Consider the following 26,030-nt stretch of genomic DNA (forward strand, 5'->3'; position numbering starts at 1 on the left):
AACTGCAGTCTGGGCTGCTGCAAGTTTGCAAGGAATAAATTCCCAGCTGTTTAGCTTTGTCAAACACATTTAAGGTTCCCTCCAAGCAAAACAGCAGCGAGCACCAACAGCTGGCGAGTGTTTATTTTGGGAAGTGGTGTCGGAGGGGGGGGGGGTGTCTTAGCTTTCCTTTCCTTTCCGCCATTAGCCGAGACCACTGATAACAGTAGGAATCGAGCTAATCACAGAGGGTTTGTATTCCCATTTGTGTTTGCATGCACCGCAGGGGGGTAGGGAGGGAGGGAAGATGCAGGAAAACAAGGCGAGGGTGTCGTACAGAGAGAACCCAGCGAAAGGGTTAAGTTCCCTCCCCTGGTTGCATGCTGCTTTCCCTTGCTCTGTCAAGCCCCATTAAACCTGCTACACCACAGCAATAAGGTGCCATCAATTACAGGCACGCTGCCATCAATGCAGAGCGCGGAGGAGAGAGGCGAGGAGAGGCAGGCGCACATAAACAGGACAAACGGCCACATAAAAGACCTGCAGCTACATAAAGCCCTGCAGCCTGCCTCACAGACACACAGCTCTGTCTGTCTGTCTCTCTCTCTCTCTCTGCGGGTTCATGGTCTGTGTGTTTATGAATGAGAGCATGCTTTGTTTCAAATATGCATTTGTTTCAGACTCACTTTCATTCATGATAGTATGCAGATTTACAAAAAAAGGCTAAAAAAATAAATAAAAAATTGGGCCTCCTTGGTGGATTTCCTGTGTGTCTCTACTGCCCCCTTGTGGTACATGGAGAGAAATGCAGAACAAACAAAGCACAAGCTTCAATATTCAAACTTTTACAGCTTTTTAACAGCCACATTCCCTCTCTTTTCTAAAATTGCCCCGACCCCCCCCCCCCCCCCCCCCCCCCCCGCAAAAAAAAAAAGAATTCAGCATGACAGTATATTTAATCAAAGAGTTAGAAGCCTAAAAAAAATCTGGGTTTTTTTTTTTTTGTCACATACTTCAAGGTTCTTCCCTGCATTGTAAGCATTCAACAGGAGAAAGACGGTACAGCCGAACTCTTCCAAGCGCCACACAAAAGAGGACACAAAGACAACCACTGAACAGAGACCCACGAAGGTGACTTCTTTGCCACCAGCCAAGAAGAGAAAAGGAGCGCCTCTTTCTTCGCCTTTCGCTGTTGTGTTAAAAAATGCCAGAAAGATAAAAACCTTTCGTCGCAAAAAAAAAAAAAAGAAAAGAAAATGACAACAAAAACCCCTGACATTTTGTGACTGCACTTACTACTTATTAAGCACTCCCTGAGTTTCATGCACCTAAGTGTGTCGTCGTTATTGTGTCCCTCTCTCTGAATGTTTGGCCTTCATTCCGCAGAATAATGTGTGAGCGGAGTTTCACACGAGAAGTCGGTGTGCACATTCAGTTGCTGAAGAAGAAGAGGAGGCTGTGCTCACCTGAAGCTCACCTCGTCTGAACATTTCAGAAGTGGAGCAGCAGAAACTTGTGATCAACCGCCCCCCTTTTTCCAAGCAAATATGCAAAATTCAAGCTCCTGTGAGGAACTTCTGGTAGAGCGTCCATATCGGTCTCTTTGTTGATGTTGTCCTGAACATGTTTAAGTTGTGTTTTCTCTTTTTTTTTTTACTTCCTATTACCACTCTCCGATGTGGAAAATGTAAACAAAGGCTGTTTTTTTTGTGACTCACTTTGTGCGACACCTACCCAGCCACAGAGTTTACAAGCATTCATATAGAACTTTTTTCAATTAACATCAATGTCACTGATGGTCTTGTTTGCTTTTGTTGGTCATGAAGAAGCATCAATATTAATTTCAATCTGTTTCAAAACCGTTAAAAAAATCTCATCACAGGAGCTTTAAACAAGTGTGATGAGCTAACTTACATTACCATAATCTGTCTATCTATCGGCCAATTTCGATTAGTGTGGTTTCTCCTTATTTGTCGCCTCCGCCTCTTCTTTTCTTTTTCCACAACACCAGCGCCATTTTCAACTTTATATCAGACATTATTCTCCATTAGGAGTACCTACAGTATAATACGAGTGGGGCGCGACAGTGGTGTGAAAAATGGTCTTCTCGTATCAGAACAACAAGCTACCGCTGTATACGCATTATTGTGGAAAAAAGTAATAAAACATGATTAATAGAATTAGAATATTTATTTTAAATTATATAATGTGTCACAAAGAAAGTGGTATCAGCTCAGGTAAGGCGCTGAGTCTGGTTTTAGGACTGTTGAAGTAAAGAAAGCCATCAAATGTGAGAGGTCGTGTGATAGTTGTTGGATTTATTAGATTGTTTTTTATATAAAAAAAATGCACATTAAACACAGACGTATTCACATTTCAGTTAAAAAAGCTACATTTTCTGTTTGTTACATGAAGGAAAACTGAAAGTAACTCAAAGTGAGAATAGGAAGTTTGTATTTGAATTTAAAAGGATTGTTTTACTTAATCTACAGACAGAAATGTTTATATTTTGATGCTTTACATATGTGGACTTTATCCAACAATGCATGCAGCTTTTGTTTTTTATCCTCTAAGTTTGGTTTTATCCTCGTCGTCATAGTTACAGGCGTCACCTTGTCATTTGGACTTGTTGATTATTATTATTAAGGGTGCTGGTTTACGGATTTAAAAAAAATCTTTAGGTAGAAATTGATTCACTGTTTCTGGGAAGATTACATTTTTAAAATGTTTTTTTTTTTTTTTATTGCTGTGAAGATCAGTAACAATATGTCATTAACCAACACACTTCAAATCTAACTTCCAGTAGTGGAGAAAGACGTTTTTCTGTGTTTCTGTATTTTAAGTAAAACAACCCCTTTAAAAAAAAGCAACACAATAAAACATCCAGATAATTTAGACGTAAAGAAAACTATTTACAAGTGGTGTCTTAGTGACAGGACACTTATGTGGAGTTTATCTGAGAGGAGGAACTACTGCTACCGGAGCTCTTGGTCTTCTGCCCTCTTGTGGCGCTGGGCTGCCGCTGCACTCGCTGGCTGGAGGCCTCCCTGCTCTTCTCGCTGTGACTCGCTCCGGCTTTACTGCGCACTGCCGACACAAAGTAAACAGAGCACGTCAAGTTAAAGGTGCATTACGATCGTGGCTTTACATATTCTAAAAAAAAAAAATGGCACTTGAGTGGAGATGGAAAGGAGAGATGGAAATGATAAGACATGACTAAAAAAAAAAGAAGAGGAGATGGTTTCACTTTCTCACCCTTTTTTAAAATTCACGTTCACAGCAATTCAAGGGAAAGTTTTAAATTAAAAAAATCTTTTGGGATATTTTTTTCTGAACCCCGTTAACCCCTGAAGCATCCTGCGCCTTCTCATTAAACCAAAACTTTAGGATAACTCCAGAACTTTTTTAAATCCTCTTTAAACCCTCCCAGATGAATCAAATATGCAATGAAAATGTCCACACCCATCTTCCCAATCTACACACACATGCATGCACACAAACACATGCATATACACACACACACACACACACACACACATAGTTTCAACCCGGCAACCGCTGTGAAATGAGGAATGCACAGCATGTAGTCTGACACAACCCCCGGTCCTTATAGCACGCAGACAAAACACTTATTATATGAGGAACGCAGGCAGACAGACGGATGGATTTGTGGGACACGGTGCAGCAGAGGGGACCTTGAGCGTGAGCAGGGCTAGCGTCTTGGGGGCCGTAGACCACAATCTTAGTGTTGACCCTTGTGGCTCTGGGGCCAGACGCTGCGGGAGGAGCTGCAGAGAGCTTAGGGCTCTTTCCAGAGACCAAAGAGTCCTCTTCTTCAGGAAAACAAAAGAAGCGTAGAAAAAAAAAAAACATTTCAGGAGGATACAGGAGAAATCAGAGAGCGCTGCGGCATGCACACAGTGACGATCAGCTTTACATCCTGGTTCTTCAGTTCACCTCTGTTCAGGAGAAAGACCAAAGTGTGAGGTGAAGTGAGGAGGGGAGAGTAGTTTGTGAGGGGGATTAGTGGGTGCTGAGTGCGAGACTAACAGTCTGCAGTGCTTAAGATGAGGAATGTGATTTGTTTTTTTTTTTTTTGACATGCTTGAAAAGAGAAGGGAGAAGCAAAAGGCACAGGGAGAACAATAAGAGCGAGTTGAAAAGGGAAAAATCTGTCGAAATGTTTCCTAAAATTTGAGGCCTTTTCTTCACTTTGTTCAGAAAAGCTGGGCGGAAGACCTTGAGCTCTTTTACACTGTGTGGAAAAAGATCCACACACACACACACACAAAATGTTGTTCAGCCTCGTCGAACACAAAACCTTTAACATCCAAAGCTTTAAATTATTTTCCAAGACTCGAGGTATTTCAGCTTTCTTTTCACAACTTTCTAGATACAACCTGCAGGAGGTTTCTCTTTGGAGTATTTGCAGCTGCACATAAAGATGTGAGGGCGTGAATAACCTTCACGAGTTCTCCAAGTGAGGCAAGGTTTTTTTTTTTTTGGTTTTTTTTGCCACATGAAGGTTACATGTCACAATGTTACTTTCTCAATAGGTAAGCACCGAGCAGACATGAAGCGCAAATAACTGCAGCTGAATCACCATTATGTCCATTATGTTATAAAGCCCAGCAGAGAAAAAAACACGTTACCAGCCTGGTTCAAAATACAGTTTTGGTCTGTATTAGGGATGCACCGATTGTTAAAACCAGGGCCAATACTGGTACCATGATTTAAAATAACTTAATTAAGGGGGCGCAGAATGGCCTGGCGGTTGGGTTGCGCCCCATTTTTTTGTGTTTTTTATATTTTACATTTTTAAATTCTATTTTATATATTGTAATATCTTCTTATTCTGTATTATTTAAGTTGTTTCTAGTTCTGCTTTATTTCCTTGTTAATTGTTTAGCACCAATACACCAAGTCAAATTCCTTGTATGTGTAAATGTACTCGGCAATAAACCCAGATTCTGATTCTGATTCTGATTCTGATTCTGATGTGGGGACTTGGGAGGCAAAAGGCCTCTGGGCGGAAATCCAGGATTTGGGTCCTACCTGTGGCTCCTTTCCCGATTTCCTACTCTATCCACTGTCCTATCAAATAAAGGCAAAAAGCCCCAAAATAAATCTTTCATGAAATAACATGAAACTGATGTTTTCTTATTTCTTATTTTGGTTTTAAGACTCCCACAATGCAGAGTTAGGAGGCGGCTTAAAGCCTCTGGAAACCTGACATGAAATATTAAAAATGCACCTGTTATATCAAAATGTAACGCATCATAAAGCATCGATTAAAATCTGAGTGAAAATAAACATTCAGAACTATTAGAAAAAAAAATCTTTTAAAAGCAGCTTAGGTCATTTCTCAGGACTGTGGGGGCGGGGCATCTCACATGTGTCAATCAAAGTTCTCATGTGTACCGTAATGCTGATTCAAGGGGGACAAGGGGAAAAAATGAGTTTGTTAGACCATGATGCACCTTTTTCTTCTCATGACAGTCGTCTTAATAATGATGATATTTAGTACAACAACAAACTGAGCGTTATAGTTTGAGGTGATTTAAAATCTCAGACAGTTGAAACCCTGCTTCTGTTTAACGGCCCCCTTTGTTTTGTGTCCAGGACCCCTGGACTGTACCTGTCAGGGAAACCTTTACCAGCGTCATATCAACAATTATATAAACTTAAATCTAAGTCTACATGAACTCGACTATTCACTTGGGTTTGTTGTTGCTCGTGACCTCGCTGACAGACACTGACCTCTGGCCTCCGTTGGTGCTGCGGTGATACCGGTCGTGTGGGAGGCCGCTGAAGGCTCCGCTCCGCCGCAGCTCTCAGCGACCCTCTGACCTGCACACATCGCCTTCAGAGTCTGGAAGACCGCTTGAGGAGCCACGTTCATCTTCAACAGATCCACTATGATCCTGGGACGAGAGAAATCAAAAACGCAGGAATGTTGAATTAGGCTCTTTGTCTGTTTCTGGACTGCAGAGTGACTGGTGATTATGTTGCACTCACTTGAAGACCTCTTGGTCCACAGTGATACCTGCAGCCTGAGTCAGCTCAAACAGCTCCATCTCTTCAGCACTGAGGACTTTCTTCTTCTTGATGGCATATTTCTGCACATTACTGGTGACCAGCAGGGCAGGGGAGTCCGGGGCGGAGGGCAGAGTCTGTGAAGGCTGTTGAGACATCTCCGACTGAAAACCAGACGCGGATATGAATGAGAAGGAACATTACATTATACACAAAACAGCTGCATTATTGTGGTTTTTTTTACGCTGCAAGCAACCGCAGTACAGTTCACAGGTATACATGTGGAACAATTAACCTTTATGGACATTTTCCACCAAATATTAACAAACATATAAACAACAGACCTGAAATGCATTGACAAATTCAACTAATAGTCTACTAAAACAAAATACACACCGTGAAAATGGGCAAGTTGCGCGTTAAAAGCGTCGTTAAACACAACAGTTCCTCCTGCTTCAACACAAACGAGGCGCGCCAAAATTACGTCATAACCAAGGGACACACAGTTCTCTGCACTGGGAGTTGTAGTTCTATAGTCACACGATTTAAGTGTTTGAACAAATCAATCAATCAATCAATCAATCAAAAAATCTGGCTTTTAACAAACTTTTTGCATTTGTTTATTAACACCGAGTGAATTAACCTACACAAAGCGATACTTTAACAATGATTCTTTTGGCCAACCATCAGTAAAAAAAAAAATCTCAGACGGTATTTAAAGATAATAATAATAATAATAATATAATAATATTATTAATAATAATAATAATAACAATAATATTAATTATAATAATAATAATATTAATTATAATATAATAATAATAATAATAATAATAATAATAAAAGATGTATTACAAATCATATATGAAAAGGAGAGCAAAACCTGAACTCGGATCTTTAAAAGCTGGCATGACATTTGCTTGAAATACTATTGTTGTGTAGTCTGCTTTATATTTACAGTCTCTGGTAGACATGTTACAATACAGAACATGTTTGATTGAATCTCAATTTTTTTTTTTTTTTTTTTAAATCTTACAAGAGTGGTGGAATAAAAATAGAAAATGGCATCAACGGATAAGATTCATCTTAGGTGAAGGACTTGCAGAAACAACATAAATCACAAATGTGGATACATAAGTGTCCGAAGCACTTGATATTAAATGTAATATTTTTCTAAAATAATAGAGCCGGTTAATGATAACTGTAAAATTGCATGCAAATTATTTCTTTAATATGCTCGGATAATCATTAGCCGGGGTTTTTTTAGGAAGATTTTCTGTCTAATTCTGGCTGGACAAAAAGTACAAGCGTATTATATTATATGGTGGTACCATCATTTTTTTGCACATTTACATTTAATCTTTTTTGCACATTTACATTTAATCTTTTTTGCACATTTAATATTTTTTGCACATTTACATTTAATATTTTTTGCACATTTAATCTTTTTTGCACATTTACATTTAATCTTTTTTGCACATTTACATTTAATCTTTCATATTTAAGACTAGTAATGCTTGGTTAAATCCTGGTTGTATATATTATATTTTTTAGTGCTTATTTACTTTGTATTTAATATTATATTGTGTTTAAATTTACTCATATTGCGTGTTTGGACAACCTGCTGCTGTAACACCACAATTTCCCAGTTTGGGATCAATAAAGTAATTCTATTATATTCTATCATTTGAGAAAAAAAAGCCTACTGTGTAAGTGCGCACGCTCTTAAAGAAGAAAGTTATCGCTTTTCTAACTCTCTTAAATACTCGAAAGTGATGCTATCTGATCAAGAAAGTAAAATAAGTTACACATAAAGTTTGGTACATTACATTATCAAGTAGAAGTACAAAACAGGAGGACGAACCAACTGATTTTGCTAATAATGCTGGAACGAAGAGCGAAACCGGAAGTGCTTGTGGAGGCATCATCTTGCACCTGCTCAGTCGTCTTCGCTTGTCGTCCAAGAATGGCCGCTGCTGCAGCAGGAATAAACAAGCAGGGCGCTGTAGCGACGATGGAGCCCTGCATCCGACACGGGAGGGGAGCCAGTGGAAACAGCGTCAAGGTTGTTATGCTTTCTCTAGAATAGAGAGAACACGATACAAACCCGCAGCGATTCGCTTGTTTTTGGGTTAGTTTGCACAAAGGGATCATCACCAGGCTAGTTAGCTGCTGCGTTGGCGTTGCTGTCCGCAGTGGATGCCAGACAGTCATCATGCTAGATTCTGCGAGAGATATGTGTAAAAGTCACATCAGGATAAGGTTATTTTCTGCTTATTTATTTGTTAAATAACTTAGATGTCTTAATGCACAATCTTCAGACTGGTGTTGTTGGTGCCTTGCGGAATGCTAACATTGTGTCTGCATGAGCTGTGGTGCCATTCAGGGGCAGCCTGCAGCCTGCAGCTCCACTGTGTGGCACAAGAGCTCACATGACTGATTTCTAAAGTCGCAGCACAGTTTGCATGCAAGTTAGCACCTGCTTTTCTCTATAAAACACTGTATGTCGACTTAGTATTTGTGTAAAGATCGTGTGTAGAAAGTGACACATTCAGTGAAGGTGACTGCAGCTCTGACTTTCTCAATGACTCTTTGTTTTATTGTTTTTATGTAATTCTCCATGTAGATTATCCCTCTGCATTAAGTCATATAAATATTAAAATTGGTGCCAGGCTGTTAAACATACCTCAGTTTTTTTTTTTCCTGCAGCAGTTTCTGGTACATGTAAGTGTTTTCTGGAAGCTTATCATGTTGTGTATTCATTTGCAGGTGCTGGAGTGTGGTGTCTGTGAGGACGTCTTCTCCCTCCAAGGAGATAAGGTCCCCCGTCTTCTGCTGTGCGGTCACACGGTGTGCCATGATTGTCTAACCCGGTTGCCCCTCCACGGAAGAGCGGTCCGCTGCCCCTTCGACAGACAGGTCACTGAGCTGGGTAAAGTCAAACATCAAATCTGATTTTTTTTTTTTTTTTTGCAAGCTTTGCTCCTTTAAAATCTAAAAGAAAAGCCATGACGATTAGATTCACTGAGACCTGACACATCACGTCTCGTCTGTCTGTCTGTCTGGTGAAAGTCTGGAAGATCAGGTCGAACCAGCAAGAGACAAGAATGTAACTGACAGAGAACATTACATCATCTTCAAATCAGAAACTGCAGTGATCTCTGAAATCATGACTGCAGATTAGATTGATTGGAAGCTCCTGTGTGGAAATCGGGTTGTCAAAATTCGAAATATATATATTTTTCAAGATTTGTTTTTGGGGCTTTTTGTCTGTAACGGATAGGACAGTGGACTGAGTAGGAAACTAAAGTGTGAGAGCGTTGGGAATGACCATGCAGAAAAGGAGTCACAGGCCAGACTCAAACCCGGGCTGTCCGCTTGGGGGACTATAGCCTCCGAACATGGGGCGCAACCTAACCACTAGGCCATCTGCACCCCAGAATTTGCCATACATTTTCATACAGCATGTTTTAAAACCTTACAATCTCTATTATTTTTATGATTTATCAAACTTAATTTGTGTCTAATTTCTTGTTTTTTTACTTACCAAATATTTCAAGCCTTGATTGCCCACTGTCTAAATTGCACAAATACATTTGAAGCGTTTCTGTATTGAACTGTTGCCAATGTATTATGTGCTTTCTGATATGTTTATTTATCAGAAAGATTGATAAAAAAACAGGTATTTATTATTTAATAGCATCATATTGAATGTTAAACTTCCCCAGATGAAAGATGTTTTAAAAGTTGGTCTTTACATTTATTTATATATATATATATATATATATACATATATATATATATATATATATATATATATATATATATATATATATATATACTTAATTAATTAATTTAGCATCACAACTTCTCTTTCTACACGGTAACAGCTCCACCAGGAACTGAAAGCTTTTCTGTCACAGTAGTAAATCCTGGATCATAAATCCCCCCGACTGAGCTGCATTTATTCCCCTTGAGTTTATTCTGACACATTAATGTGTAACTGTGTTGTTGTTGTGTATTATGTGTTATATTTTACAATGTTTTATTCACGTGTATTTTTGGTATTTGTGATTTTTGTTTTTATGTCCAGCTTTTTTTGCCCCGGTGGTTTGTAGCTCTATGTCGTTCCTTATTTTCTGGATAACATTCTTGTGTTTAAATCGACATTAAGGTCAACTTTAGGCACAGTCAGACCTCCAGTATATGAAGCATGACAGCATGAAAGACACATTCATAGGTAGATAGGCATATCACACATGTATCACAATCTGTGTTTTATGTGTTCCTATTTCTGAAAACTTTTGGACCAAAACATTTACAGCATATTAGAGAACTTTGTGCTAACTCTGGTCACAGTTCTTTCCAGCTCAAACGTTCACAATAAAAAAAAACTGCCATATTGATAATCCCTCCCAACAAAACCATATTATTTGGGCTCTAATGTGGACGCATACTCAAAGGTCAAAGGTATCTTTATTGTCCCCACAAGGAAATTTGTTTGCAGCTGGAGACATACAAATACATAAACAACGCTAATAAATCATCCAAACATGAAGTGCATACAACATGAAACATGAAGCCCAGCAGAGACGCTCCAGCATCCAGGTAAAAATGACAAAGTGCAACGTGCACTGAGCGAGGAATACTGGACGTATTCAGCTGGTTATGAGAGGATAGAAAACACACCTTTAAACACTACCAAAAGTAAGACCTGCTACAGAAACCTGAGTATGAAGTGATGACTGGAGGGAAGCAGTTATTTCTGTTTTCCTTCAGACTGTCATTTTTTTATTTGTGCAGTCAGGGAGGAGCTCTTCTTGTCTTACAGCGTTTTCTTCTTCCTCTCATTTTTAGGGGACTCTGGAGTTTGGGGTCTGAAGAAGAACTTTGCCCTGCTCGAGCTCTTGGAGCGACTCCAGAACGGAGCCTCCAACCAGTCGGGGATGGCGGAGGACGCTCTGAAGGGCATGGGAGAAGTAAGACGACGGAGATGTTTATTGTTTATGGTCTAACGCGGCGGTGCATCATGTTTTCTGTTAAACCGTCCGGCCCTGCTGGTCTGAAGCGTTTACACTGTTTCATGAACTGTCCCCGTCTTCTCGTCTCAGTGTATAATCCGGTGTGACGAGGACGAGAGCCACACGGCCTCCATGTACTGCACCGTGTGCGCCACCCACCTGTGTGCCGAATGCTCCCAGCTCACCCACTCCACCCGCACTCTGGCCAAACACCGCCGCGTCCCGCTGGCCGACAAGCCGCACGAGAAGACCCTGTGCCCGCAGCACCAGGTCCACGCCATCGAGTTCGTGTGCCTGGAGGAGCCGTGTCAGTCCGGGCCCCTGATGTGCTGCGTGTGTAAGGAGTACGGCAAGCACCAGGGACATAAGGTAGTCCAGCAGGAACTATGGAATTCACAACCCGGGTCCTACTTTTTATATATTTTGACATCTGAATAACTTTAGGTATGAAAAGTTTCAGCTCGCTGCAGAGAAACAGGCCGTAATAGCTGCAACCAGATAACGGTATAAACTTTAAAAGATTGTTTTTGAAGGAAACACAATCATTGACTAGAGATTACGCGGCACAGAGACTCTGGTGTGCACAGTAGTTTGTGGGAAGTTTCTGAAAATGTAACCTAAAGGACCCTACAGAGAAAAAGCTTTTTGTTTAAATGATACCTTCTTTTCTAAAAGCAGAAATAGACGTTACATTCCTGACTTCAAAGCATCCAAACTCCATTGACAAATCCTGAAACTCTACCTGCTGGTCTACAGCTGCCTTGTTCTGTGTTAAGCTTGTTTTTTTTGATGTGTGACTCTGATTTTTTTAAATAGTCAGCCCGGGTCAAAAAACAAAACAAAACCACGAACTAACAAATTAGTCGAGGCGGGAAAAGGAATGTGTAAATCAGTGAACTTCTTGTGATGAAAGATAAAACAGAAAAATCAAAGTAGTAATCAAATTTCCACCTCTAGGCACTAAATATTGGGTCTTTCTTGTTTCTAATTACGGTACAAAAAAATGCAGAAATGTCCTTCACACCGTCTAAATTACACAAATGCACTGCAACGTCTTTTTTGATTCTCTGATTTTTTTTTTAAATTTTCAAAAATCCAAAACAAAAAACAGCAACCAGAATTTACATTTTTAGACACTTCAAATCCGTTAATTACCCCCTTTACCTTTTCTGAAGATTATTTCCTTTTTTTAATATAGATGGGAATGGAAACAACAGGAGCAAAAATGTACTGTTTCATACTGAAACATTTAAGAAGTGACACAAAATACAGCAAAATGACGGCTGGAGTTTGGTGGCTTTGAAGAGATTAATGTTTCAGGTTGAGACTCTTGAAATACCTGTCACTGGCAGCTTCTAGTGAACACGCTTTAATTGGGTTCCCTCGCCTGCAGGGACGACATCCAGAGCAGTTACAGCTTGTTTCACAGCTGCTGGCTGAAGAAATCTACTGGAGCTATTCCAACACCTTTTTTTTTTTTTTTCTTTTCTGGGATCCTAAAATATGTCAAATTTTGCCCAATGTGTTTCCATTCTTTCTCTCTCTCTCTTTCAGCATGCCGTTCTGGAGACTGAAGCCAATCAGATCCGTGCGTCCATTTTGGACATGGCCCACTGCATCCGCACCTTCACAGACGAAGTGTCCGAGTACTCCAGGAAGCTGGTGGGCATCGTGCAGCAAATAGAGGGGGGGGAGCAGATCGTGGAGGACGGCGTCGGCATGGCACACACTGAACATGTGAGACACTGTTTCTCTGTTCACACATGCACTCCGCCCAGATCTTTTCTCAGCTGCTCAGTTTCTTCACAGCGGAAGGCAAGACATGGGGAAAAAAAAAAGGACGCTGCAGAAGAAGACAGTTTCCTCTATTTACTTAACCCCCCCCCTCTCCCCCCCGTGTCTCCCCATCAGGTCCCTGGCACGGCAGAGAGCGCCCGCTCGTGTGTGCGGGCTTACTTCGCGGACCTCCACGAGACGCTGTGCCGGCAGGAGGAGATGGCGCTGAGCGTGGTGGACGCTCACGTCAGGGAGAGGCTGATCTGGCTGAGGCAGCAGCAGGAGGACATGACCATCCTGCTGTCCCAGGTGTCCACGGCCTGCCTGCACTGCGAGAAGACTCTTCAGCAGGTACGAGACAAGACGAGTTCAACATGACAACAAGTTTTAGTTTTTTGTTTTTTAAAGATTTCTTTTTGGGCTTTTTGTGCCTTTTTAATGGAGAGATAGGACAGTGGATAGAGTTGGAAATCAGGGAGAGAGAGAGAGAGAGTGGGGGAATGACATGCGGGAAAGGAGCCACAGGCCGGACTCGAACCCGGACCGCCCGCCCAGAAGACCACAGCCTCCACACCAATCAAATGACTTTTATCCAAAATACAAATTCAGTTTCTGAGAGGCGTTCGAGGATAAGAAAACGAGCAAGATTGGGAAAATTATTTCTCTGCAGTTCTGCAGTTTGTATATTTGATGTCTTTATTTTGACATCGTCTATGCAGCTGGGCTGATGGTCACCAACAAAATGTTGTTGCATGCACACTGACAGTAAAGTATCTCATCTTAATATAAAGATAGTAAAGAGGAAATGATCAAAGTTTAAAAAAAAAACAACTTCCTGGTGAAGAGAAACATCTTGTTGGTTTGTTGATTTAAGATCGTTCCTCTTCTTTCTCTCACTGATGGTGTTTAGTTTCAAAAAGAAGACTTCAGTAAAAATGATTTCTGTCACTTCCCCTCCTCTTTCAGGACGACTGCAGAGTTGTGCTGGCCAAGCAGGAGATCAACTGCCTGCTGGAGACGCTTCAGAAGCAGCAGCATCAGTTCACAGAGCTGGCAGATCACATTCAGCTGGACGCCGGCATCCCCGTCACCTTCACCAAGGTACACACTGTCCTCACACACCGCTGTGCTGAACTGATCGCTCACAGTAGAGAGCCCTGGATGTGTTCAGGTGATATTTTTATTTTAAAAAAAAAGGGAAATGTGATGTTTCTTTAGGACAACCGGGTCCACATTGGTCCAAAGATGGAGATCCGTGTTGTCACTCTGGGTCTGGACGGAGCCGGTAAAACCACCATCCTCTTCAAGCTGAAGCAGGATGAGTTCATGCAGCCAATCCCAACCATCGGTACTTCCTCTGACATTAAAATAAGCTTACTCATTCAGAAGAGTCTTTTTTTTTTAAATTGTTCTAAATAAAACCTTTTATTTTGAAAGGTTTCAATGTGGAGACGGTCGAATACAAGAATCTGAAATTCACCATCTGGGACGTGGGAGGTAAACACAAGCTGAGGCCTCTGTGGAAACACTACTACCTGAACACTCAAGGTAACGTCTGTGCTGCACTTTACATATGTTGTTCTGTGTATATATGAAATATGCAAAAAGGATTCAAATTCAGAATCCCATCAACACATTGCGACGGACTCTGCAGGCTCTTTTTTCTTCAGCTCATTTTGATATTCAAACAACACGTGTTTTTTCCAGTGCGGTGGTTTGAATATCAAATGTTTCTGCAGTGTCAGTGTAAAGTCGCCTGAGGGCAGAAAACGGATGTGGATCTGATCCTGATCATTCCGGAGCGTCTCGTCCAGCCTGAGTTTGGATGAGCGCTCTTACATAAACAGAAATGTGACACCACTCTGTTCACAAGAGAAACCGAAATGATTGAATACGCTTCATATCAGGCGTGTTATTGGCATCGGACAAAGAAGCAGGAAAGCTTGCGGGTGCTCTGAATTTCTTCTTAATTCTCAAAACAGTTTTTTTTTTACCCTCTTTCTTTTTTTTTTTTTAAAATGTGTTTTTATGGAAATCCATGTTTCACGTCGGTCTCTTCTTCAGGTCAGAAAATCTGGATTTACCCGAGAATAACATCCCTGTTGTATAGATGAATTCAATATATGAACTCTACAAGTCTTGGAGACTCATAAGCTCATTTGGTTACTATAGCAACCATGCAGCACCATGAACTTTGCCCACTTTCTAGAAACCTGTTTTTCACTGAGCAAAGAAGGATATTTAGCTCTGAATGAGTCATTATAAAAAGAAACATTAAACAGGGGTGGGAGTCTTTAGATGGTAACATTTTTCACTATTTCACAGCATTAACTCGAAGGCATACTTTTTTTTTGTGTGTAGGGGTTGGGGGGGGGGGGGGGGTGGATCATATTTTAATGGCCAATCACATCCCTGATGAAATCTGTTTTGATTTAATTGGCTAAAAATATATTAAAAAGTCCAAGAGGTGTGACTAAGACTTCTTTTTCTAGGCATTATATGTCCGTTAATATAGTCTGGGTAGCTGTATTACTGTTTAAATGCAGAACAAAAGGCTATTTTTAAGACACCCTTTGAGGAAATTGTCTCTTACGGGATCGAAAATTCTTATTTTAGTTTAATTTTTATTCACAAAAAAAAGTGAAATTCCTTCCTGTTTTGCAGAACGGAGCGTGAAAGTTCAAGTGCTCCATGATGTTAATGTGCACACTAACTTTTTGGGAACTTTTCGTCTTGTTCTGTGTTCAATAATCATTTTCTATATTGTGGTTTCTGTAGGGAGGGGGAGGGGGTTCTTGGGGTTCTTGCAGTTCTTGTTAATATCTGAAACACTAGAAGTTAATTTCAGTGTTTGTTTTTAAAGTTCAGGTGAAGTAGATCTGCTTTGAGATGTGTCGTCTATGTAGCGGGGTTTAGTTGGTGAAGTTCTGATGAATGATGGACGTTTTTAACAACCACTGACTTTTCCCTCTGTGTGTGCAGCGGTGGTGTTTGTGATTGACAGCTGCCACAGGGACAGACTGATGGAGGCTCACAGCGAGCTGGCCAAACTGCTGACGGAGAAAGAGCTGAGGGACGCCTTGTTGCTCATCTTTGCCAACAAACAGGTACCACCAGAATCACACCCTGACATGTCACTGCATAATCTGAAGTTTCAGCTGGTGCCGAGCTGGATCATTTTTTTAAATGTTTTGCAGGACGTTCCCGGGGTCGTGTCTGTGGAGGAGATGACGGAGCTGCTGAGCCTACACAAGCTGTGCTGCGGGAGGAGCTGGCACATTCAGGGCTGCGACGCCCGCAGTGGGATGGGCCTCCACGAGGGGCTGGATTGGCTCTCCAGACAGCTGGTGGCTGCTGGCGTCCTGGACGTCGCCTAAATGTCAGCTCGCTCTACATCTCTACTGACTCTGCCCCCCCCCCTCCCCCCTCCCCCTCCCCCTCCCCCCTAACAACTGAACCTAAACATGAAATACAAAAAGGCTCTAAGCCTGCCCTCCTCATCTTTCCTCCTTTGCGCACCACTATGCACAAAGAACACAAAGATGTAAATACTCTCTCTCTCTCTCTCTCTCGCTTCACTGATTCAGTAGATGGAATAGACAAAACCTTCTTGCAGTAGGACCCAAACCTCTGGCTCTAAAAAGCTGAGAGAAAGGGGAACTTTGGTATCTTTAAACTTTGGCCCTATTTTTTTTTTTTTTTTATATTTCAGGGTCTAAATGACCAAAAGTTACAAAACAAATATGGAATTAATCCAGTTTATTGCTTCAGCCGGCAGCTGAAAACTGTCGCAACGTATTCAAATATGCCAGAACAAAATCAAGTCTCCTTAAAGCTCTTGTTTTTGTCACTGAGCTTTTTAAATGAAGTGTCTGAAAACATGACAGAAAGGATCCCTACAGAGATCAAGCTTGTTGTTAAGGACTGAGATCCCCTCTATGTGATGTCATAGCTCTCTCTAAAGCCTCCACACTACATCGACAAAATCTTTCATTTTAACGTTTTTTTTCTGGTTATGAAACCGACTGAAATGAACACTGATGAAGTTCTTCATCTTCTCCTGCCTCGATCAGTCACTTGATCATTTGCATAATCCGATATAAGGTTTTTATCAGATCAAATAAAATATCCATGTAATGCACAAGAACACTAAACTAACCAATACTATTTTATCGGGATCCTTTCTGTAATAATGACGGACAGTTCAAATAATCTGAGAGGGACTTTTGCTTTAAAAAAAAAAAGCACTTAAAGCTCCTGTGAGGAACTTTCAGTTTGTGTGATTTTGGCGCCCCCCCTGTGGACAAAAGTGGTACCTCTTGGCAGATTTTGACCTGTACATGTGGCGGTAGTGTTTTCTGGTGGAAAAATTATAGCCTTGCTTGTTTTTAGCAGTCAAACGTTTCATTTACCTTTAATTTAAAATGTAAAAAAAAAAAAAGGTTAATTCAGCATTCTTATCAGGTAGCTCGCCACAGAAGGGTGAGGGTTAACTTTATAGAAATAAGACATCATTATAGTGATGGTCCTGTTTGCTTTTGTAGCTCGTGCAGAGGCATCAGCGCTTAATCCCCCTGTGTGGTCATAACCTGCAAAAAGCTCCTCACAATCGCTTTAGTGGACAAACTTTGAATAATAATAAGGGTTTGTGTTAAACATCACCGCCTGTAGCTGCCGGGTGGACAAATCTACCGGCTCAATTCTAAAACCGTTTCTACTTTTAAAGTCAGTTTGACCCTGAAATACTTCTAAAAATAGGATTGTGGTTCAGTAACTGCGCTCTTAGACTACAAACTGCTTCATCTTGAGCCAGCTTAAACGTTGCTTTCTTTCCTCTCTCTCTCTCTCTCTCTCCTCGTTACTCCCAGCGTGTTCGTCCGACATCTTAAGCTAAATAACTAAAGCTCGGTAGATGTTTATAACGCTCATCGTGCCCCGACAGCGTGGACTCGAGTGATTCCTCTCATATTGTCATTTATAATAACCTCCTCTGTGCGTGACAGTAAACTTAAAACATCCAGTAGTTTTTAAATGGTAACCATGGCAACATGCCCATGACAATTTTACGCTTAATTCCGTATATATCCGCAGGTAAGTGAGACGGGACTTGAAAAGGTTCTCTCTGTGTGTGTTATAAGAGTTTCTGTGGCTTCAAACTGATGCTCAAACGTTCAGACTTTGCCTTCACATCTATTGTAAGCAATAGCAGCGACTTTTATTTACGCGTTCGTTTGGTTTTTTTTCTCCCCCCCGTGTGCTAAATGAACCTATTTAAAGCCGCAGCTGGTCTTGAAATGGCGCACGTCATGTGTAGTTTTTTTGGGGAGGGGGGGTTTTTGAAATGTAGTGTTGTTTTCTGTTACAGACGTGTTTACTGAACTTATTTATGAGCGTGAACTTTGATACGAGGCGGTCGGGGGAAAAGGAATCTGTTCACGCATGGATTTCTGCCTCTTGCTTTGTGGAGTTTGCCGCACGCAGATTTGTGTGGCATGCACTCGTTTGCTGCCTCTCTCTCTCTCTCTACCGGTTTTGATTTTAGACGCAAATGAATGCTGCAAAAACAAAATGTCTTGTGGAAACTATTTAAAACACCTACCAGGTCCCGTTTGTCGGTGTGTGTGCGCGGATGAAAAACGTGCACCTTTTTGGTCTCCAGCCTTCAGCTCTAATGTGAAACGTAGTGAAATATGGATCCTAACACTGACACTCGTCTTGTGATTCTTGAGAAAACCGTCGTTTTGATTTTGTCTTTATTCATTGCTATGTAATGTTAACTATTTGTATGTATAAAACTGAAAAACATGCACGTGTGAAAAGCCTTTCCACATAGTTTGTGAAACCTTTCCGTTTGTTTTTTTTTGTTTCTGAAACGTAGAAGCACAATGCGCATCGGAACCTTTGTTACGAGTCGACTTGATGATGGCTTTTTGTAAATTATTCATAATGTGATGCTGTAAAATAAACTAATTGAACTTAATGGTCTGCTTTTCTTCTTTTTTTTTTTTCTTTGAGTGGTTGAAGAATCATCAGTAAGCACGTTCACTCATCATTCTTTAATCACATGTTCTGGTATAAAATAAGAAAAAGAGACATTGCTGTACAGGAAGTGACGGAGACCGTGCGATCACTTGACGGTGATGTTGATGATGCTGATGTCTTCGTACGGTTTGTCCGTCTTGGGGTTCACTTTGACATTGGAGATCCTCTGGACGGCCTCCATGCCTTTGGTGCACCTGCCGAACACGGTGTGCTTGTTGTCGAGCCACGGCTGCAGGATGGAGGAGAAAAAAACAACGCGATGTGATTAATAATTTAAATGAATAATAAGAGCGTCTGAGCACTTCCAGAGATTGAAGGTCGAATTCTTTTGGAATATTTTATCAGGTAGGGTACATGACATGGTGTTTTCCACATCGTCACTGTGACTAGAAGGTAACACTCCTTTCTAAAAGAACAAATAACTTAAATTCATATGCAGTTTGTTTTTCATCAGCAGGTAATCTGAAAACTTTCCAGTGTCGCGGTCTAAATGAGGGCCATGCCTGCTGCAATCAAGATGAGATTTTTTCATTGATATTTATTGTCTTAGTCTTGACTCGGTCTCGGTTAGTGAAGTCTTCACTACAACACAATTTAAAACCTAATCTGCAAATATTTCAATAATAGGGAATATATAGAAAAAACTAACAAAAAAAAAAAGCTTAAAGAAAACAGATTTGCTGGTAATATTTTTTTACCAAAAGCTACGGGGAGCAGACGAGAGGGACGGGGGTCTACATTCACAAATATGTTATGAAAACGTTGCAACGCATTTGTGTAATTTAGACGGTGTGAAGGACATTTCTGCATTTTTTGTACCGTAATTAAAAACAAGAAATACCCAATATTTAATGCCTAGCGGTGGAAATTTGGTTGCCATGGTATCAATACATTTTTTTTAAATAGTATAGCAACTAAGTTTAAAAATCTGGTACCCTGTGACAATACATGATTTATTTTTATGCACTTGATGGCTTATTAAACGTATGTGACTAAGCCCCATTATGATTCTGATCACTAACTAATTATCAAACTTAGCTGGAGTCCTGGATAATCTGCTTCTGTTCAATCTTCTCAGAATGCTTTAGCACCCTAAGTGGCTCGACTCGTACGATTCCTGACACCACATCTAATAAGATGTGCTGAGAAGGGGTTTCCACTACGAACTACAAATGAAGCAACTCACAGTTGGTACAACGGTGACGAAGAACTGGGAGCCGTTGGTGCCGGGTCCTCCGTTGGCCATACTGAGCGTGTACGGGCGGTCGTGTCTCAGCGTGGCGTGGAACTCGTCCTCAAACTCTCCTCCCCAGATGCTCTCTCCTCCCATTCCTGTGCCGGTGGGGTCTCCTGTCTGAATCATAAAACCCTGGAGAGGAAACACAGAAGATTCAATCACAGCTTAGTTTTCATCGGTTTATGACTTTTTGGTCTAATTTTTGAAACATGAACATTTTTAAAAACCTGTTTTGTGTTTGAACTTCGGTCGCAATCGCACACAAAAATGAGCTGGGTGGGGTGTTAAAATAAGATGCTTTCAAATAGTTTTTATAAAGAAACAGTGTTCCCTTTTAAGGCTCCTGTGAGGATTTTTCTATATGCAATATTTTGGCGCCCCCCTGTGGACAAAGCAGTAAATCTCATCTCGTTCCTGATTTTGGTAGGTAGTTTTTTTCTGATGAGCAGTCAGTATTTTTCCGTTGTAATCCTGTTTGCTTTTGTGGTCATAAGAAGGAATCAGAATTAGGAGCGGCTGTGGCTCAGTGGTAGAGCGTCGTCTTCTCTCAACCTGAAGGTCCAGGGTTCGATCCCCAGCTCATGCAGAAACAGGTCCAATGTGTCCTTACTCCCACTTCTTCAGTGGTGTATAAATCAGTGCGTGACTCAAGTCATAAAGAAACCAAAATATGTAGTAAAAAAATAAAAGACGACTTTACAAACACATCACTAACGTACCTTGATGACTCTGTGGAAGATGTGTCCGTTGTAGTAACCGTTCCTGCTGTGGACGCAGAAGTTCTCCACAGTTTTGGGACATCTAAAACGAGAGACGATATGTTAAAGTGGAATGTAAAGTAGACTTCTTGATAGAACCCGGTGTTTTCTAGAACTTACTCTACTGGGAAAAGCTTGATGTGGATGTCTCCCATGGTGGTGTGGATGATGGCGCTGTCTGACACCCTCTTCGGACCCTCAGCCTGCGTGGCGGCCATCACCTCCTCCTTCGAGGGCTTCTCGTTAAAGATGTCTCTGTCCGAGTCGGCGCCCTTGGTGTCCTCCGGTTCTCTTTTTGAGAACTTAAGTCGAGGAAAAAAAAGAATAATCCATCAGGAACTGAAAGCAGAGCGACACAATGCAGCTGCAGCACCTTTGATTTGTTATCTCACCATGTAGAAGCGGTTCTTCTTAAAGGCGGTGCAGAATATGGTGGGGTCGGGCTCCACGTTGTCTAAGGCCGGGTTGTCCGAGGCCTTCATCTCCACGGTGGGCGCCGCCACTTGCATGGCCTTGGCGACCCCCTGGAACAAGCTCAGCTGGACCACGCGGATGTTCTCCAACTTCCCGAGGATCCGCACACACCTGAAGACGAGATCGAGACAGATGTGTGATAATACATTCACTACAATAAAGGTTCTGCTTTACATGAAGGTCATGTGACGGACGGATCGACTACTTAAACATTCAAGTAAACAATCAACAACTCATTGAAGCGGCATCATGTCGCCCATCAAGTAGGTGCAGGGCAGTGAAGAAAACAGCACATTGGTCACACCCATCCCCCCTCCTTTGTTCAAAAATGATCACCTGAAGAAGCCCTCGGGTCGAAACGTTGTGATTGTGAAAAAAGTAAAACTTTTTGTTGCATTTGATTAAGTGTTCAGACCCGTCTTCTTCCTCAGTCTAACTTTAACAGTAGTTCATAGCACGGAGATGTGGGGCTCCAGCTCTTTCTTTTATTTAGCACATCTTCATCATAACCTCTGTCAGCCTATGTGTGTGTGTGCGTGTGTGTGTGTTCATTAAAGAGGTATAAAACAAAACCTCAATAAAGAGCATACAATGTTAACACATGTACTGGTTTGGGGTGTTTTAAACGTCCACCATGTGCAGGAGAAGAAATGAGAAGAATACAAAACTTCAGGGAGAGGAGAGGGGAAATCAAAATAGTTAGAATGGGAGGCTAACCTTCTAGCTACATCATGGAACATTAGAAATACATTTCCCCCTGATGTAACCCAGATGAATACATTTTATAGTGCAGTGTCATAAAGATCCAAGAAAGAATTTAAAACGCTGAAGAATAAATATAGACTCCAACGTGCAGAAAAAGACTTCAATTTTTTTTTTTACATGTTCTCCATAATAATCTTCTCTAAAATATCACTGGGAACAAATACAAACACCTCTGCATTGTTCAGCAAGATATTAGCCGTAAAAAGCAACAACATGCGCTATCAATTAATTAAATTCGAAGCTTGATCCAAAGGCAACTTTTGAGTTCATGGGGAACTCCCTTCTCCTTCTTCTTATTATCATGTTACTTCAGCATCTTTTGCACTATTCACCACTGCACTGTTCCATATCTAGTCATGTAAATATTAGTCTTTTCTTATTAGGTTTATTGTTGATATTTAATGTTGCACCTGTACATAAGTAAGGACAGAAGACATTTAAGCTTTTAAACTTTAGCCTGAGTTGCATATATCATATATCAAATTTGAAACTGTACTGTGGGCTCATGTTTTTTTGTATGGGTGGATATGTATGTATATATGTGTTGTGTTGTGTGTTTGTATGTATATATGTGTTGTGTTGTGTGTTTGTATGTATATATGTGTTGTGTTGTGTGTTTGTATGTATATATGTGTTGTGTTGTGTGTTTGTATGTATATATGTGTTGTGTTGTGTGTTTGTATGTATATATGTGTTGTGTTGTGTGTTTGTATGTATATATGTGTTGTGTTGTGTGTTTGTATGTATGCTGGCTGCTGGAACACTGAAATTTCCCTGCTGGGATGAATAAAGTATATCTTATCTTTATCTTAAGAGAGCACAGTTCACCAAAGTTAAATTCTTTGTGTGTGTGTAAGCATACCTGGCCAATAGATCTGATTCTGATGAACATACCTGTTGGTTTCTACATTGATGACCTTGATGCCCAGCATGGTGCCGTACAGCACAAAGTGTCCGGTCTCATCAAAGATGATATTGGTCAGTCGGATCCCGTCCACCTTCTCCAGCTCTCTCTCCACAGCCATCCGCCTCCCGAACTCCATGTCAGGAAGCTGCTGCCTCATCTGCTGCAGCTCTGTGAACATCTGACACACAGAGCGGGCGTATGGGTGTTAGCACGGGAAGTCACACCATCAGTAAATATACCTGTGCAGAACGATGTGTGAGGCGAGGACTTACAGACAAAGATTCATCAAACACTCTCATCAGCTTCCCTGTCAGGAAGCGGAAGATCCGGACTTTCCTGTCCGTAGCGATGGTGGCCATTTTCTTCCCGTCGTAAGAAAACGCCAGGCTGGTCGGATACGTTTTGTGTTTTGCAAATTCATACAAGTCTGTGTCTGTTTTGTATTCCCAGCTCACGTATTTGGGAAATCGGAATTCATTCCGGAGGCCTGTCCAGTATTCAAGCATTCCCGCTTTGTCGGCGGAGACGATGACTCGGAATTTGGGATTGAGGCGGATTTGGGAGAGCGGAGAGGAGTGCATCTTGTCAAAGACGTGGAGCGGCTGGTTGCTTCCTCTCCCGTCGTAGACGAAGATCTTCCCCGTGGATTTTTCTGAGCAGGCAACTGTGGAGATGGCATCGCCTGGGTTGTAAATCCACTCACTCTGGCCCGGCTGAAAGCTGCACAAAGAAACACCAAACAAATACTCTTTACATCAGGAGAGAGGCGTCTTTGTTAATGCTTTCATGTTGACACGTTACACGCCGTTTCCTTCATATTTACACTCACCCCAACTTCAGCATGTTGATCATGTCAAAGTTGACAACATCAAAGACTTTCATGGCCTGGTCGTCGCCAACAGAGCACAGAAGAGCGCCTTCAGAACTGACTGCGATGCTTTCTATCACACCTGCACAAAAAGGGAACAACAACATGTCACATCTGTTTCTACAACATCGTGTGCAAAACACTGGAATGAAACGAAGGAGAGGTGGCGAGCGCCCATCGAAGTGCAGGACAAAGATTTACCAACTGTGAGTTAACTATTAAATTGTTAGTTCAAATTCTAGTATAAATATTTAATTACGTCTTGACTTCTCTGTGTCAGTAATATGAATATATTTGGGTTAAACTTGAGAATGATGCTTTTGGTCTTAGGGAAATGTAATTAAATCTTCATAGTAATTTAATAATAATCTTTCGGTGCGAGGCCTTCATGCGCCTGTATGAATCCACAACACTTACTGAGATGACTTCGAAAGTGTTTGACAAACTCGATTCCCTCGTCCTCCTTCTTCTTCCAGAACTTGACGTGGCCGTCGGCGCTGGCTGTGATGATGAAGTCTGTCCTGGAAGAAGAATATTGACTTTGATAAGACACAAACGCAGGGGGGGGAAGAGACAGATAAGGTGATGCCAACTGACTTAAAAACTTCACCATGTCTTTATCATTTGCTGCTGTTGTGTAATAAGCAGTCAGGTTTATTTTCATAGCAAATTTCGTATGACAAGCATGGACTCAATGTGCTAAAAATTCAAAGTAGACAACAAACATACATACAATGAGACAGCAATTCCAACACACATAGAGCAGCAACATGAAGGCCAAAATAAGGAGCAGCGAGGACAGTACAAGGTAGACTGAGTAGATGAAAGCGTGACCCAGCTTTTCAGAGTCTGACTGTGGCAGGAAACATTCAACTTTGAATAAGTAGATTATGTTTTGAATATTACAGGTAATAAACAACTGTTCATCTCCCCTTGTAAAAAAATGCATGGAAGCATTTATATCTTGCAACAATCTTAATAAATGTATATTATCGTCACTGATTTGAGCTAACAAAACTTTTATGCTTGACACTTTGAATTTGAAATAAACACAAGGTACTTGTGTCCTAATGACGTGATGACATCCCTCATCCCAGCCCCCTATGCCCTGCTGATAATAACATGCATAACCTACCCTAGGGTTTAATTAAGTTCAGTCAACTTTCAATAAGATGAGCAGGGAGAGTTGACACAGAGGTCTAAACAAAGTTAAACACACACTGTATAGGCTTCTGCTCATGACTTTTTGTACTTGAGGAAATTTGAGGTCCAAACTCCTCCATATCCACACTGACAATGTTCAGAGAGCTTTCCTCAAATCCTCTTTCAATAGATCAAATGTAAAAGGAAATTATTATTATATTATTATTATATTATATTATTATTATTACTATATTATATTATTATATTATTTTTTTATTATTAAATTATATTATATTATTATAATTTTATTATATTATTATAATATTGTTATTATTTTATTATTTTTATTATTACATTATATTATTATAATATTGTTATTATTTTATTATTATTACATTATATTATTATATTATTATTTATTATTATATTATATTATTATAATATTGTTATTATTTATTATTATTACATTATATTATTATAATATTATTGTTATTATTATAAATGGTCAAGTTGACTAGTAAGCATCACTTACTTGGAACAAGCTATGTGTGAGATGACGTCTCTGTGCATGTAGCTCCGTTCATACATCGCAGCCGACGGAAGGTTTTCCAGATAAACTCTTTCAAACTCGAGAACTGCAGAAAAAACAAAAACATGAGTTAGCGGGAGTTCAGTTAGCATGTTAGCATAGCTTCAGTGGGAGTCCCGGATGTGTCATAAAGAACTATCTAACTGTCTGAAACTCACCTTTCCTTTTCTTGGCCGAGGAAGCTTCACTCGGCATGGGTCCGACCCACTCCTCCTCTTCTCCGTCTCCATCCTGCTCTGGTTCATCTTCTGCTTTTCGCTTCAGTTCCACATTGTTTTCAGCCGCCGCCATTGCTACAAACCTTCCGTGTGGTCCTCTCCGAATTACGGTACTTCCGGTTTTCGCCTTTGACGCTCTGTGGAGTAAATGTTTATTTAACTTGTTAAAAGTTTAATCCCGTAATGTCCGGAGTCAAGACATTAATTATGCGTTTAA

The 26,030-nt window shown here is 40.8% G+C and overlaps 3 protein-coding genes across 4 annotated transcripts; 1 reads left to right on the forward strand and 2 right to left on the reverse strand.

Annotated features, from left to right (window-relative positions):
* Positions 1–2,277: 2,277 nt before the first annotated feature.
* mzt2b (mitotic spindle organizing protein 2B) lies at positions 2,278–6,204 on the reverse strand. 2 transcript variants are annotated; one of them, XM_061061575.1, is made up of 4 exons: positions 5,998–6,204; positions 5,740–5,903; positions 3,675–3,812; positions 2,278–3,066 (listed from the first exon to the last, which is right to left on the reverse strand). In XM_061061575.1, the coding sequence occupies exons 1-4, from the start codon at positions 6,171–6,173 to the stop codon at positions 2,921–2,923; spliced, it is 624 nt and encodes a 207-aa protein (XP_060917558.1). In that variant the 5' UTR covers positions 6,174–6,204; the 3' UTR covers positions 2,278–2,920. The 2 variants fall into 2 exon arrangements, with proteins under 2 accessions (XP_060917558.1, XP_060917559.1); XM_061061576.1 differs by lacking the exon at positions 3,675–3,812.
* A 1,720-nt stretch (positions 6,205–7,924) lies between these two features.
* Positions 7,925–18,792, forward strand: trim23 (tripartite motif containing 23). The gene is made up of 12 exons (XM_061060820.1): positions 7,925–8,080; positions 8,785–8,947; positions 10,873–10,994; positions 11,127–11,405; positions 12,591–12,773; positions 12,948–13,163; positions 13,779–13,913; positions 14,031–14,160; positions 14,250–14,360; positions 15,795–15,919; positions 16,010–17,300; positions 17,484–18,792. Exons 1-11 carry the CDS (start codon positions 7,982–7,984, stop codon positions 16,187–16,189), a joined length of 1,743 nt encoding a protein of 580 aa, XP_060916803.1. The 5' UTR covers positions 7,925–7,981; the 3' UTR covers positions 16,190–17,300; positions 17,484–18,792.
* A 57-nt stretch (positions 18,793–18,849) lies between these two features.
* Positions 18,850–25,921, reverse strand: ppwd1 (peptidylprolyl isomerase domain and WD repeat containing 1). Its single transcript, XM_061060819.1, has 11 exons — positions 25,754–25,921; positions 25,539–25,641; positions 24,281–24,384; positions 23,825–23,945; positions 23,268–23,715; positions 22,983–23,173; positions 21,242–21,434; positions 20,970–21,151; positions 20,811–20,892; positions 20,041–20,223; positions 18,850–19,083 (listed from the first exon to the last, which is right to left on the reverse strand). Exons 1-11 carry the CDS (start codon positions 25,884–25,886, stop codon positions 18,940–18,942), a joined length of 1,884 nt encoding a protein of 627 aa, XP_060916802.1. The 5' UTR covers positions 25,887–25,921; the 3' UTR covers positions 18,850–18,939.
* Positions 25,922–26,030: the final 109 nt, after the last annotated feature.

This window comes from Labrus mixtus, chromosome 17 (assembly GCF_963584025.1).
Source record: "Labrus mixtus chromosome 17, fLabMix1.1, whole genome shotgun sequence".
In the NCBI taxonomy this organism is placed as follows: Eukaryota; Metazoa; Chordata; class Actinopteri; order Labriformes; family Labridae; genus Labrus; species Labrus mixtus.